Raw genomic sequence first — 15706 nt, forward strand, 5'->3', positions numbered from 1 at the left:
AGGAAAAGTCGCTCTACTCATCTCGAAGCGGGAGACATACAAATACCCTGATTCGAACTCCTGATGTCTTAATCCGCGAGAGCTACCCCTTCTCACCTCGCACATGCAAGATCCAACGACCAAATATATACAGCCCCTGACCCATCAAGCAGCAGCAAAAAAATGGCAGATCCACAAATGCCGCCCGCCCGCCGTTCCTCTGCGAAAAGTACTTTCATTAGCACCCAACACGGCACAATCGCGGTGTCCAACCCCTACGACTGGCTCGAAGACACATCTAGCGCCGAAACTATATCCTTCGTCGAGGCCCAAAATGCCGTGTTCGCGTCGTATCTCAACGATGAAAAGCTCGGGCCCGCGAAGCAGCGCTTGACGCTCAGTTTGATGGACATGTGGAAGCTCACCATCTTTCCAGGTGTGCCGCAGAGTCTGGGAGATGGGAATGGGGACTACATCGTCAGAGTGATGGGCCGGGGACGGGAGTTTGGCGTCTCGTACCGGGTCGGCAAAGCGGCTCTCCTGGGCGTATCTAGTGCTGCTGCTACTCAATCCGATCAAAATGGAATTGAAAGCCCAACAATCTTCTACGATGAAGCCACCTACTCCTCCGTTCTGACAGCCTCATCGCTTAGCCCGAGCGGGAATTTCTGGGCCTTCACGACCAGCGACTCCGGCTCGGACTGGGGTGTCATCCGCGTCAAGGACACTCGCACTGGCGAGATTTTGCGCGATGAAGTCCGCGGCACCAAATTCTCCAGCAAACCCTGCGCCACGATCCCCTGGCTCGGAGACCGGGGCTTCTTTTACACTTCCTATCCCGGCGGCGGGCCACATGGGAATAGCACAGCGGTCAGAACAGCGCCGCCTCAGGTCCGTTTCCATGTCCTTGGGGCGGCGCAGGAGGTCGATGAGGTCGTGTATGAAGATGCACAGCATCCCGGGTATTCAATCAAGGCGAGTGTGTCGATGGACGCGAGAACGGTGTTTCTCGAGGTGTACGATCAAGGTAGGGGATGCCAGGTCTGGGCTGCCAACGTCGATGTGGACGGAGTGAATGGCACTGTCGGTGCTGCTCCCAATGAGAGCAAAAGGCTCAATCTCAAATTCGACGAACTCGTGTCGGATAGCTTTGATGCTGAGTTGGAGTAAGTCTTTTCACATCCAGTCAACCCAAGTTCTTCTTTCTTCTACCATAGCTTTATGTCCACCTCCCTAGCTGACGCACTTTACAGATACATTGGCTCTTCTCCTGACAACTCGAGCACCCACTTCTTCTGGACCACAGACTCGAATGGCAAAGTAGTCTCCTATACCCCTCACAATAAGGACAAGAACACGCCTCTCCGCGATGTGGTCGGCTCTCGAGAGCGCGAGACTTTGAAGCTTGCACGCCTCTTGTCTGACGGCAACATACTGGCCGTGCGCTCCGTCGACGTGCGGGATCAGATCCAGATCTTCTCGTCGCGGACGGGTGAGCATCTCACGACCGTGGCAGGCGATGATCTACCCATGTGGACGATCTTGGACGTGTCTTTTGATCCCTCGACCGAGACTCTGTTCTTGCTTGAGTCGGCGTTCACGCATCCGCCGCTGCTGTGGTATACACAAGTTTCTCCATCCAACGCAGCGGCTGCAGACGGTGGAGAAGGACGGGTAGCAATGGCTGTCAGTGACTTCAAACTCATATCTCTCTTCCCAGAAGACGAATCGTCCAATCAATCCTCATCCGCAGCAGCATCACCACCACAATCCCTCTCAACGACCCAAATCTTCTACCACTCGACCGACTCAACCCCGATCCCCATGTTCCTCACATCTTTGTCTCCTACAACCTCCTCTCCCTCACCCGCATCATCTTCAGGGCCCATCCTGCTCTACATCTACGGCGCCATGGGGCTAGCCGTAATCCCCCACTTCCGGCCCGACTTCATCACCTTCCTGCGCGTGTTCCGGGGCTCTACGCTCGCGGTGGCCAACGTCCGCGGCGGCGGCGAGTACGGCACGACGTGGCACCACGCAGCACAGAAATTGAACCGGCAGCGTCTTTTCGACGATGTTGTATGCGCGGCTGAACACTTCCGCGGAACACCAACTTTGGACCAGGGACGGCGTCAAGGAGAAAAATCATCCTCATGGGCGAAAGCATGGGCGGCCTCAACGCAGCGAGCGTTATGACGCAGCGCCCGGATTTGTTCGACGCGGTGCTGCTGAACGCCGGCGTTCTGGACGTGCTGAACCGCCAGCGCATGGCCGGTACGGACCGCGGGGTGCAGGAGATCGGGGACGTCAATGACGGCGTGGAGGGCGATTTCATTCGCTCATGGACGCCGCTGGAACGGGTTTTGTCCTTGCAGAAAGATAGGGGTGAGGATGAGGTCAGAGAGGTAGCATACCCTCCAGTCCTCCTGACCGCGGGCGATAAAGACGACCTGGTCAAGCCGTCGCATAGTCTGAAGATGGCGGCGGCATTACAACATCATCATCAGCAGCAGCAGCAGCAACGTTGCCCTGCTGATCCAATTGCGGCAGCAGCCACACATGTCAGAATCATCAAGAATCTCGGCCACGGAGGCAACATCTCGGCCAAGCAAAAGGCCGTCGTGGGCGTCGAGCGGTGGTTATGGGTGAAGAAGACGCTGGGGCTGGAGGTGGTGTGAATTTCAACAGAAATTCTACATCTTCCTTCTTGGGAGTACTGTCTGTATACTGTAGATGTAGGACAAGACCGAGATGCTACGGATGTAGGTGGTTGAACAACGTGGAATTCTGCATCCAAAAACTAAAAGGTTTTTGCCATGGGATATTAAATTTGTTGGTGCACTTTCCTGATTATTTCACATAGTGTAAGTACGACTGCTCGAGTTAGTATACGGGTATGAGGGAGGCAAAGGGAATCGTGGGCAAGGTCGACACCAAGCATTCAGCCCTCTTCGGCCCAGTGCTCATCTGAACTAGGGAGTGTGCTTTTTGCTCGTATAGACTGACCAACCTCATGGGCGGGCTCCGTGACCATTTGTTTTCCTTTTACAATAGACACAATTTCCAAGCACCTGTCAAGGCAAAAGGGAGCCATGGATGTTCGCGTGCTTTGAACACGCTAAAGTTTTGATTTGACCTCTATTAGGTCGTCGCTTTGATAGTGTTCCTTTATGGCCTTAAGGAAGGATTTCTAGTTCTGCCTTCATGTTAAATGCTCCTTTAGACAGACGGGCAACGATCTCGAACGCAGCGTCAATGCCCATTGTGCTTAAAGTACCCGGTGTGGAAGGAATAGTAGATCTAGACTTTAGCTATTGGTGCGTTACGTACTTTATAAGTTAGTTTATACTAAGATTTAGTAATGTACCGTATATATTTCCTATTCTTGCTACTAAATACGCTATACTTATACTAGTATACTGTTGAACTTATCTATCTATAGCTATAAATAATTACTTGCTAGGAACTTATTATAAAGCCTTAAGTATTATAGGTAACTACTCCCTCAAAACGTGATTCGATTCTGTTCTTCAACCCAAGAAACGGAGCAGGACTAGAAATCCCTAGAAGAAGACGGAACACTCGTGCCCGTACTAGTGCAGCAGAATTATCATGCTAACGCAAGTTTTATACATGTCATATTACTTCAAAAGAGGACCCCAGCTAGGTTCGAATATGGAGAAGAGTGGTGGGCTCGTGGCAGAAGTTGAATTCGTCAGGAACTGCAATCCTGCCTCGTCGTGGGTGAGATGATGACCAGATGGTCCACCGTCAATGAGATCAACATCAGAGATTGGTGCAGTCTGGTCCATTGATAGATGTGCGGGCTCTCCCATTGCCTCGTTCTCCTTCTCAGTCCAAGATTGGGAATCCTCGTAGCCATCTGGCGGTCCTTCAAGAACCCGTTTCAGCTGCCGTAGAACCAAGTTACCGTAAATTCGCGGAGCGGTATTATTGGCAACAGCCATTTCTGTCATGAAAGTGGCGACTTCTTCCACAGAAACCATATAACTTTTCGACATCGGCAAGGCCTCTCCGAAGAATTCGTACGCCTGGATGAGGTAGAGGCAGCAGAAAGCGACGAGGGCGTACCCAAATTCAGCCATGTAGCGGATATTTTCCCGCCGTAGTGGCGAAATATCCACCAGACATCGTGAACAAGCATGCGCTGCCTGGACGGATTTCAGAACGGACTTTCGGGCCAAGTGGCTCAGGGCGGAACGAGACGCGAATTCCTGATCGAATGCAGATCGGGTCTTCTCCAGAATGTACCGTGTGCCAAATGAGCTGATGCAGAAGCGAGTGCTTTCGAAGTGGAAATTCACGGCCCCGTTCTTTGATATGTCGACATTTGTTATGGTTACATTGGACTCTCCACGAAGACCCCATCTTTGGCTCCATACTTCCAGAGCCCCTTCCAAGTCTTCCAGAACGGCAACAATTCCCTCGACGTTCATTGAGTCTGAAGATGTACACCACCACTCAGCAAGACCGGGAGCGCTTCGGCCAGCTTGTTGCCAGAGAGTATACAGGTCAATTTCGGCAAGAACACGAGTCACTCGCGATGGTCGCGGTATGTCTCTTAACAAATCAACCGCTAGAGTGATGGTACTGTCCTCCCGCAGGGTCGGAGGTGTCCGAGTCATCAGGGAGAAGTGATGGGACATTGTCACAAGCCACAGCCAGTACACGTACATAGAAAAGGCCGATGACTTTGATATATCTGACGAATCACTCCGTAGTAAAACCCTGACTCTATCGATCGAGCGGTGTAGTCCCGCCCTTAAGGCGAAAGCCTCGATAGAATATTTCAGGGTCCAGTGATCGAGGAAGCTGGGGTTTTCAGGCGCTCCAGGGAGTGGAAACACGTCTCCAGCTGGGCGGTATGCGTAGAGAACGGCTAGAGCCTGCAGTTGCGTCCAGATTGCGTCTTCATTGTGCGTCAAAGGGCCGCTAATGGTTTCGATGAACTCTGAAATGTGGGCGAGAAGCTGTCGTCGTACATTTGCACTTCCAGGAATGAATTGGGAAGCAACAAAACTTGCACAATAAGCCAGGGGTCGCTTATACATAATGACATAGCGCTCATCTCTGAGGTCTGCATCGTCGATGACAGGTACACAGTACAAGATCTTTTCCCGGAAGCTAGAATCGAGCCAGAAAGTCAGGATTACCTGCGATCGGCAACGTGGACAAGAGCAACTTACAACTCAATATACTCGACCAAAACATTCTCTGGGATTTCGGCAGACCTAGAATTCCCAACCCGATGATCCCTTGGCTCCTGCTGATGTTGATGCTGGGAGCCAGAAAGTACATCCTGTGCTGCCACAGAGCCTAGAACATCAAGAGGAGATAATGAATATACTGATGGAAGGCTCGGGGTAGAAACATCTTCCGTTCGGGAAATGCTAGCAGGAGAATCATGTGCATCCGACCTATGAGTAGGACTCGGGCGACTCGGAAGCCTGGGCAGCTCCGGTGGAGCCAGCCATGGAGACGTCATCGAAATACTTCCATAAGAACCTGTGGCGGTCTGGATGTCTGGAACCTCGCCGACCGAGGATGATACGGGCGGCAGCCTCTTGCGCAGTGAATTGGCCTGCGTTTGGCCTCTTCTCGATGGACTCACCACGCATCTCCTGCCGGTTCTGAGACATCTGGCGCATGGTGGGTTCTCAGCTCCCACGCACCTCATCTATAAAATGGTCATTAGATCTCTCGGCGGTCATTTGTCGTCTTGTCACACCTTCAGCCGCCGACATGCCGCGCATGCTACGGGAGCGGACCCAAGTAGGGGTTTCTGTAATGGCGCCGGGGAGGACATGATGTATTGTCACTGTGACATCAACATTAGGCCGTCATATCGTCTTGAATCTGTAGAACGAGAGAAACAATGTTGAGCTCTAACACTAGCACTCCTGGGGGCCGCGGATACCACGCTCCTTTGTGACGGCCGAAGGTGGCAATTTAGGCGACGTGCCCCTAAGCTATTCCTGGGGTTAGGCACGTCCTAGGGCCTCAATCACTCCGACCAACGCCCCCAAGGCTCTGATTGGGCTACTCCGGAGCTGAGTCATGCCGGATTGGTGGGGGCTAGAGCCACCGACTTCAACGCCTAGAGATTCAAGCGCCATTCCGCCTCTCGCAAACCCTACATCCCGCCTGAATTGCTCGCCGCGATAGCGCTACGATGCCCAAACTGATTCAGAACCCGAACGAGGACGACCCGTCGGCTCTCCCTTTCCACACGAGCGGCAGGCTGCGTCGGAAAGTCATGTATTATTATTGTTCTTCTCTTTATAGCTAACTATATAATTTTTAGGCATTAAGAAAAATTATTCCTCTAAGTCTACCTATAATTAGCATATCTACTATATTATCACTCTATAGTACAGGTATTTATACTAAATGTACAAACTATAATCATTTATCTACTAACTGTAGAGATATTTAGCTCCGTAGCGAATCTAGTGATTAGCGGCGGGCTTAGCTCTCACTCTAACCTAACGTAGTTTCCGCAAGACGCACCGTGCGCTGCATTGAAATTAGCTTAGACTACATCTCTTCAAACACGTAATCTTGCTTGCATTCTACATGTAGCAATAAGGAATACTATCTACGTCGTAAATGACGCTCTCTTCAGTCCTGACTAAGCCCGACTTGGTCGACCATGGCGCTGAATCACGGTTAATCGACTTACTTACAAGGTCAAGCTCACACATTGCGCCTGGGTTGGCACGTCGTCCGCAATCCAGGCCAGCAACACCTGTCTGATATGTCCCTCGACCGTGAAAGGGCCGAGTTGGAATTGTTCGGAAACCCGAAGCCCCTGGGAACAAGTTGGAGAAGTATAAAATTGGAATCGTATTCTTGAGATTCCATATCTAAGATATCCTCTCTCATCTTATGCGGCAAGAATTTCCCACGGTCTGTAGTTGCCCGAACCTTCTGGGTAACTGTTCTAAGAAGTCCACAGGTTAACGGAGAGACGGCGCGAAAATCAGCGTCCGCCCGCGCGAAATTCAACCAACTGGGCATGTAAAGAGAAACTTCTGAAAAGCAGCTACTGTATCTTACGGAATTGGCGACCATGTTCCAAGGGCTAGTATCTCTCTCTACCGACGCCCGGTATCCCGGTGACGTGATCTTTGACGACATGCAGCTGTCGGATACAGTATCCACCATTCAGACTTACTTGTATCCTTTTCATGGTCTGCAGCGCATTTTCGTGATCTCGGTCTAGACATTTTAGCGAAGATTCCACCACTATGGTTATGAACCAAGTTACACCCAGACCCTTAGATCCCGATGATTCCACTACTTATGCGGCCTCAACACCCACCGAAACGACAGTTAATGACCTCGATCTTTTTCACCATGTCGATTCTGGGCAAGGGCTCACTTTCGTTATCCGCTCCGTCCCGTGCTGACAAGTAATCACGCTATTTGTTGAGAATGTTGTGGATTGTATGCCCTCGATTCTTCCACCACTCTTCAACTGGCTGGTGTTCATCGGTGAAGTGGAGATACTGCTGAATCGGTTTCAAGGCTTGGACACTGTAGGGATCCTCAACCCTTCAAATCCATTTAGCAAAATCGAAAGCGAAGGAGTAGATGGTCCCTTTGTTCAACGGGTGTAAGGGGGGTGGACCGTCATTGAGTCGGATCGTCAGCGACTTCGATTTTCTGAAGAGAGAAGATGTCTACCAGAGTAAGGACTGGAGTACCACGCGTTAACTTTAGGCTGGCCAAACGCCAAACTGCTCCTTCGGCAGTAGGCTATTGCGGTGTTGAACCTCTCCTTTCCTTGAATCGAGAGTTGGTGAAGACGCTTATAACTTGCCCCTGCCGTTAAGAAGATTCCAAACTCGCTTAACATAGGGTCACTAGAAGATGCGAATCATATGAATCAATGGTAACTTCTCACGAGGAGTCAAATGCGACCAATCGGGAAATATCTTGTTCTCTAGTAGCTGAGTCTAGGGGGCGTAAACGTGCTCGTAAGACCAGCTCGTTGGGCACTAACCTAGTCCTGTCAGTTTTCCCTTTTGGGGATGTGTTGAAGCCGGGTTGCTCCGCCATAAGTTATAACTCCTGTCCCGCCTACCCGCATCCCATAGTACATCGGAGCATTTAGTCATCGATCGTCAGCCATGCACCAATTGACTTGGATCAATTCGTGGCTGAGAGTATTCTTTTGGTAGCAGCCAGATTATTACGATTGCGTGCAGGCCAATGCACGCAATTGCTGTACACAGTACCAAGCTTACTAGACAAAGTACCGTTCCCAAACGCGATCTAGGAATATCGCAATATGTCTGTGGAGGGGACCATTGACCACATACTGTCCAGGGACATTGCCATCCGACCCTCGAAGGTCTCAACAAGTGACGACGACAACCATCTGACACTAAATATTCGTTACCGTAAAGGCAACGGACTTGAGGCATCTGGTCCCACCATCCTGCTCTTGCCATTTTGGGGTGGCTCAGCATCGACATTTGACGCTGTCTTGAACGAAATAGCAACTTGTCGTCCAGTTGGTATCTACGTGGCGCTATCCTATCGCGGGACCGGCACTTCGAGAACTTTGGAGCCAGATCTAGCCGAAGATCATACGATCTCGACCTTAGCGTCCGACGTCCTCGCTGTGCTCCAGAGCGAGGATTTTGTCGATCTGGTCCCCTCAGGGAAAGTTGTGCTCGGCGCACACAGCATGTCCGCCAAAGTTTCACTCCAGCTTCTCCACAATCTGGAAATCGAACCATCTACCAGCGTCACGGCAAAGGTAGCAATAACAAGTTTACTTCTATTAGCTCCCGCTCCACCTGGTCCACTCGAATTTTCTCTAGAGATGCGGGCGCAGTCCATGAAGGCGTATAAGTCGCTTCAAAGCGCAGAGTGGTCGATGCGACATGTGCTCACCCATCGACTGTTGACAGATGAGCTGGCTACTCAACTTGCTAGAGATGCTATCAGGATGAGTCAAGGAGCGAAGAGGGGATGGCTGGAGTTTGGGATGGGAACGGATTGTACCAATGCAGCTTGGGATTTCGCAAAGCGCAGGCCGGGTATGCGAGTGAGTATACTTGTTGGCCAGGAGGACAAAGTCGAAACCCCCGAGAAAGTGAGGAAGGAGACAGTTGGGGTCCTGCAGGCCATGGGATTCAAGGTTGAAACTAAAGTAATCAACGACTGTGGTCATTTGATTCCCATTGAAGCTGTGAGAGACGTTGTTTGCCAGTTGGTCGAGTTGGTCGATGGATAAATCGGGCAGTTACTGCCACTAGAGCATCAGCGTAGACACTGATTGCAGTAGGAATCTTGGATACTTCGGAAGCGTCAATTTCGAAGTATATCGCTATAAGAAATCAATGACCAGGTTCCGGGCATCAAACTCGGTAGTGTCGTGGAGGTTCGAGTCAATACAATCGTGGAGAGAAAATGTTTGCCACTTCTGACCCCAAATAAAGACAGCTGATGTGTCCGCCATACTTCCCTGACTTAAATTGGTTCATGTCGGCGAACGGGTGGCTGGGGTCGCCTTTAGGCTCTTGACGCACTGGAAAAGACTGAGAGTGATTTGTAGTACGCACGATAACGGCCAGACCGATTACCTGCGAATCTCATGAACGTTCATACTTCCAACAATGCTGGACATTGTATTTTTTCCCCCAGCGGTCGGAAACACCAACACCCATGGTCTACGTGTGAAATCTGCACGCAGCCGGATAGTCACCTTGCTGTACCTTAGCACTAAGATTCCTGTACTTAAGGGTTCATGGCACGCTATTAAGCTGAATTTATGGAGGTGGCCATACGGCATTCTGCATCTTCGTTCCATGATCGAACACCGCTCATGTTTCCCACCAGTGTTCAAAAAGTCAAACCAGTACCACACAGAAAACCTGCCTGTATTCGGTTGTAGCAATACAATTATCATCAATTTGTTTCCCATAAAGCTCCCAATATCGGCTCAAGCGGTTCTAATCATGTCTAAGTGGTTGAAGCTACTCCGTGGGAGGAGATCTGGAGGTGTTTCGCTGTCATTGGTGGAGTATAATTCCTCCGGGGGCCATCAATCCCTAAGCTGGCTTTCCTCTTTTAGAATCGTCTCCGTCGGGAAAGGACAAATTTGCGTTCAGCGGCAATCATGACCCGCAGGATCCGCTATCTAGGAGGCCTGTTCCGGTCAGAGCGGGTATGGTATTCAGTAAACATCTTTCGCCCAGGCGATCTCTATACGCCGTATATTCCGTCATGGACTAGGGCTATCAGTAAATTACTAAGTTAAGTATAAGGATATAATATTGCTAAGGCCGTGGCGTAAGTAAGTAAGTTTAGTATGAGTATCGATTAGTGCTAGCGTAAGTAGGTAGTATTCAAATACTAACTATATAAGACCTTTTAGGATAGTACAAAGGTATTATAAAGACCTCTTATTAATATAAAAAGAATCAATCCGCTCCCTCGTCCTCCTCGTCCTCCTCGTCCTTGCACTCTTTGTACCCCTTCGAGAAAGAGTCTTATTATTCCCTAGGTACGAATTGATAGATACTCCGGCCCACCGGGACGCTAAATAGTTACTATTAGCGCTAGTAAGTGGGCCGCTAAGAGCCAAGGGGTGCCTATTGATACTATGATATTCCGTGCCATTCGCGTGGGGCGTGGTCGATTCGTCGAGGGGCTGCCTAGTACTATATTTTCTCATATCGCCGAGGCCGTACGCGAGTAGGCGGTTATTTATTCGCATCTCGTACCATTCGTGCCTTGTCCGGAACATCTCCCAAAGCCCACCCCATCTCTTGCCCAACACCTCGTCTCAACTAACTTGATACAATATTGCCATTGGCGCACAACTTCCCAAGAGACCATTCGAAGACCAGAGGGACCTCCTCCCTCATGGCTCCAAGTCGTGCAGGAATTTGATAATGGCATCCGCCATTTGCTGCAGCCCGGGATCCTCCAAGGGGTAATGCCCAGCCTTCTCAAGTTCAACAATCTTGACCTTCACCTTCTTGATCTTCGACAGAAATACTTCACTGATCCACCTTGGCGTCCACAGATCCTCTGCCGGCTGGGTGAGCAGAATGGGACAGACGTCGAACTCTTCGGGATCTAGCGCAGGCTTGTACGACCCATGGGTCGCCAAGAACCTCATGGTATTCCAGCGATTGGCAGACGAGGAGTCCAACATCATGATCTTGAGCGCGTCGGGGTCATTACACAGAGTGTCCATCTTGCTTGCCAGCCACATTGGCATCGCCAGGCTCCGGAGCAGAGGAATACTGCCCTGTATCTGAGCCATCGGGATACCGACGCGGCTCATGAAGACGTTCCTGGACACTTGGTCGCGGACCTGCCAATTGCGCATCTCGATGAACGTCATGCCGATGACGCCCTTGACCTTCTTGTTGAGCGCAGCCACATGGTAAGCTTCCATCCCTCCAGCGCTCAGTCCATACAGCGCAATCGGTCGCGCGTCTCTTTGGAGTTCGTGGTTCACAAAATCATTGCCAATATTGACCCAGTCGCCATATGTATGGACCGAGGACGGATTGACCTTAGTCCGTCCATACCCAGGCATGTCGATGGCGACGAGTTCAAACCCCGCCTCGTGCAAAGGCCTCCCCAGTATCATGGACATCTGCCGGCCATTGGTCCCCACGCCGTGCAAGAGAATCAGTCGGATTTTTGACTTCGGATTCGGCCAGCGGTCGAGATGGATAAGATGGCCTCGGTTCTCCCAGAAGTCCTCTTCTGGATGATGTTCCCGTGTGAAGTGAAGACGCTCAGGTAAGAAGCTCTGCACCGCCTTCCAGAGCCCTGTCTTGCCGTACGTGGTCATTGCTACCAGTGATGGAAAGAAAAGAAAATTGGAGGCTTAGATACCCATAACTGCAGCCACTTGCCATACCTTTGGAGCAAAACGGGAAGCGGCCCTTCTGCGCGCAAGGTGATGCTCTCGTACTTATAACTCTGCATCCGAATCATGCAGGCAGCTTGCATGGCTTGGGCGTCTCTCCAGCCCTCATTCCCCCAGTCGTAGATCTAACAGAGCTCTTAGTAATTCCACTACTCATAAACGTGGTCATATTTATCGAACTGTCCGCACAATCGGCATTGGGGTAGCACATATTAGTCATTTCCAAGATCTACTACGAGCCACTGTGCATCTAGTCTAACTCACAAGATGCTTTTTGTCTCCTCTTCTGCGATATGCAGAGCCAACGATCATCCCGACCACTGTTCCATTGCAGCTAGCCCAGTTGCACTAGGCCGACACTGCAGTAGTGTTGATCCCTAATCCAGACTAGCCTTCATCTTATCTCCACCCTAGCTACATACATACATACTTATAGTGAGGAGACCGGTTTCGCTCTTCGATCCCCAGAGGGCGGAGGTGTTATTTAAGCTTTCCAACACCCCGGATAGGTAAATTTTATGGCCTTGCAACGGATGTGCTCCGATCACGTTGAGTTGTTCCACCTGCGTGATCGGACGGAGGGAGGCCTCGTGGGAAAGGAACAGGGAGCTCTAACACCTAATATCCATGGAGGTGTCTTGTTTAGCTTGGATCTCGCCAGACCGTAGTTCCTCTCCACATGGGATATAGCAAAATAGTCCCATACTACATGCGATGGGGAAACAATTGGGGGGGGGGGGGGAACTATTGTCTTGCCTGCCGTGTCGGCAGCTCAAAGCCTCAGCTCCAGAAGAGGTCATCCGAATCCAACAGAATAACAAGATTCTCGTGGAGCAGATTCCGAACAGGAGTATATTGAAATCCCCTGCGGTAGCGAGATGAGACGTGGTCAGAAGACTCAAAAAGGATCCACAATTCATAAGTGCTATGATCTAAAAGGATCAAGACACAACGTCCCCTTCTAAATGACAAAAGCAGGAAGAAAGAAGAATGGGGTGCACTGACCCCAGAAGACAAGACAGAGGTGATTTGCAAAGAGTAAGCGGGACGCTTGAAGGCAGATGGCAGGAAAAATGATTCTTGCGTGGAGGGACCCTTGGGAGGGCCACATAGGCGAATCAGAAAAGGCCCAATTAGATGAATCCGATGATGCGCACCGCCCAACCGAAGCCGAGATTCTGTGAAACAGATAGCGATGTAGTAGGATGGGGAAGAAGATCCCGCTAAGAGCGAACCTGCGGAAGTCAGAACGATGGCGAGGAACCGCCGCGTTTGAAAGTAGAGTCGACATGGCTATGCAATTCTCTCTCTATTGTAATGGCTTCAAGTTCGAAGGAATTGTGGAGCTGTGAAGAGGAATGACGTTCCTTGACATGAAGAGGTTTCGTCCGGCGATTTATACCTGCACTCATGACCTGATCCAATATCTGAACACCCATCTTGGGAACATGGATATCTAACTTACTGCGAGAGTAGAATCATCAAAGTAGGTGGTTTGCGCATTGACTGGCCAAGGACGGAAATAACAGATTGCAACGAGTATTCGATATGCGCGAGGTACCCTAAATCCGCGCTAGAAGCGAGTATTCCCAGTGAGAAGAGCCTCGAGGTTGAGAGGGAGTATGAGCTAGTTATTGCGATAAAGGATCTTTTTGGATGAGCTTGTCTTTCGTAAAACAATCTCCATCGGATATCACGTTCAATGGGAGTTTTCGACCCAATGGACAGGGCAGGATCCCGATAGCATTTCAAGTGGATAAATGGGAAACAGCATAGTCCATTCTTTCGTTACATTTGGCATTCATCTGTAGCATTAAAACTGTGTTGACGAAAGTATTGCCGAGGTGCCAACCTGGCATGTTTCGTTGTCTCGAGGTGAGGCACGTCCTCAGGAACAGGGAGAAGGATGTGACGTCAATGCCGGGGAGATCATGTGACTCGTAGGTGCCTGTTCAGCGATTTCGAGTTAGGCAAGTCCAGTCCGGGAAACAGGCTGACGGTGGCACCTGCACCTGCACCTGCACCTGCCAGTGCCTCACGAGACAATGTTATTGTTTATATTGTTCGCCGCCCGTTCATCCTTTACCAAAGCGCGCTCCGGTCCTTGGTAAGCCAATCAAGCAACACTTCAGAGCCAAACAAGATCACGTCAAAGTCGGCACTTACGAAGTTACGAGTAAGAAGCGATCACAGTGCTAGGCCTAATCGGTTGTCGGGTGGACAGCCTCTGTTGACAATCTGGACGAGCTTCCTCCCACTTGCAGCTCCCGAGTCCCCCAGCCTCTCCCATTTCATCAGCCCGCTGCCACTGCCAGTCCACATCCCAGCCACCCTCTTAGTCTATCCACCATCCGCTCACTACTGCTACTGTCATCCCTCCTCATAGCATACCTTGTTGTCGCATCGTCATCGAGACAAACTACTCTCTCTCAAGCTTGTGGTGGCATTCTATCCGTTCCGTCGTCGAACAATTGACCGCCATGTCTTCAGGCTTGCCCTACTTACAAAAGCTGCGCAAGTCGGATCTGACCGAGTTCGCTGAAACATCCAGACTGTCCGAGTAAGTCGCGTCGAGACACCGTCGCAAACACTCGAGAACCATTGCTGACGTCCATGCGACCCTAGTTATGCTGGTTTGAAGAAGGCCGAACTCGAAATCGCCTTGGACGAGCATTTGCGCGCCAACTCGACCACTTATGCCAAAGACCCTTCGTTGAGCGAATACTACAAGCGGCTGGCAAGCAGTTCTAGGTCGCCTACCAAGAGGATTGCTGAAAAGGTCTCGGAAGTCGTTAAATCTGACGAAGATGCTCCGGTTCCAGCGAAGAAAGTCCGGCGCAAGACTACAACCGCGCCAGTCGAGGAGACGTAGGCAAACGCCCTGTATGCAAACAGATGTCCCGTACGTGTACTGACCGACTATCTAGGACCGACACTGACTCACCCGCTGGTGCTCTGATCAAATCTCCCGCCAAAGAGCTTGCTCGTCGATCGTCCATGTTGACCTCTCAAATACCCATGCCACCATCCCCCGCCGCCGTCACGGATGCAATCGATCAACAGACGCGTCGCATTCGCACTTCTATCTCTCATGCATACGATCGAACTCAGATTCATCAATATGCTGATTCAACGCGTGATTTGCTTTCCTCGCCATTGACTGTCAGCATCTTGGCAATTCTGCTCGAAGCGTACGGCCTCCGTGGGAAAATTCTCCCCAATAAGATTCTCACTGAAGTTCCTGCACTTCCATACCTCACTACAAAGCCGATACCTGTCAAGGTTCCAGATTTATTCCTCTTACTCGAGCAAAAATTCTGGGCCCCATTCACGCTCTGGTTCCTGGCATCCTTGATTGTCCCAGCAATCATCTCTTATTTCATCAATTTGCCCTTGAAGGCTCACCCAAGCTACACTTATTCGACCAGGCGCGCCACTTTAGAGGCCAATTCTCAGCTCCAGTTTGATCCTTTCGTCTTCAACCTCGCCAAGGGCTTGCTTGCATACTTGATCTATGCACAACACTTTGACCTGGGAGGTCTTTACACCCACCACACGATTGCCACTGTGAACGAGAGTATCCTGGGTGGTTATTTCAGCATCCTCATCAGCTCAGGCCTCGGGGCTGCAGTGGGGTTGTACGAGGCGGTTTTGAAGAAGTAGTCTCATCTCACAAACAAGGTCTGGTTTGATATCGACTTAAGAAACATGTGTGGGCATCGCAGAGCTTTCGATTCTTGTAGGTGCGACGAATGCGGTTGACTCGCAGGAGAGAGCAATGTTGTACACATCTACAAG

At 50.6% G+C, this 15706-nt stretch overlaps 5 protein-coding genes across 5 annotated transcripts; 3 read left to right on the plus strand and 2 right to left on the minus strand.

Annotated features, from left to right (window-relative positions):
• Positions 1 to 162: 162 nt before the first annotated feature.
• On the plus strand, positions 163 to 2175 carry A1O9_05501 (uncharacterized protein; the record flags this gene model as incomplete). Its single annotated transcript, XM_013404719.1, has 2 exons — positions 163 to 1145; positions 1233 to 2175. The coding sequence occupies 2 exons, from the start codon at positions 163 to 165 to the stop codon at positions 2173 to 2175; spliced, it is 1926 nt and encodes a 641-aa protein (XP_013260173.1).
• Positions 2176 to 3620: 1445 nt separating this feature from the next.
• Positions 3621 to 5806, minus strand: A1O9_05502 (uncharacterized protein; the record flags this gene model as incomplete). The annotated part of the gene is made up of 3 exons (XM_013404720.1): positions 3621 to 5124; positions 5187 to 5677; positions 5729 to 5806. 3 exons carry the CDS (start codon positions 5804 to 5806, stop codon positions 3621 to 3623), a joined length of 2073 nt encoding a protein of 690 aa, XP_013260174.1.
• Positions 5807 to 8296: 2490 nt separating this feature from the next.
• A1O9_05503 (uncharacterized protein) lies at positions 8297 to 9250 on the plus strand (the record flags this gene model as incomplete). The annotated part of the gene is made up of 1 exon (XM_013404721.1): positions 8297 to 9250. One exon carries the CDS (start codon positions 8297 to 8299, stop codon positions 9248 to 9250), a length of 954 nt encoding a protein of 317 aa, XP_013260175.1.
• Positions 9251 to 10882: 1632 nt separating this feature from the next.
• Positions 10883 to 11830, minus strand: A1O9_05504 (uncharacterized protein; the record flags this gene model as incomplete). Its single annotated transcript, XM_013404722.1, has 1 exon — positions 10883 to 11830. One exon carries the CDS (start codon positions 11828 to 11830, stop codon positions 10883 to 10885), a length of 948 nt encoding a protein of 315 aa, XP_013260176.1.
• Positions 11831 to 14388: 2558 nt separating this feature from the next.
• Positions 14389 to 15571, plus strand: A1O9_05505 (uncharacterized protein; the record flags this gene model as incomplete). The annotated part of the gene is made up of 3 exons (XM_013404723.1): positions 14389 to 14468; positions 14534 to 14776; positions 14836 to 15571. The coding sequence occupies 3 exons, from the start codon at positions 14389 to 14391 to the stop codon at positions 15569 to 15571; spliced, it is 1059 nt and encodes a 352-aa protein (XP_013260177.1).
• Positions 15572 to 15706: the final 135 nt, after the last annotated feature.

The sequence above is a fragment of the Exophiala aquamarina genome (assembly GCF_000709125.1).
Source record: "Exophiala aquamarina CBS 119918 chromosome Unknown aczIA-supercont1.4, whole genome shotgun sequence".
Classification (NCBI taxonomy): domain Eukaryota; kingdom Fungi; phylum Ascomycota; class Eurotiomycetes; order Chaetothyriales; family Herpotrichiellaceae; genus Exophiala; species Exophiala aquamarina.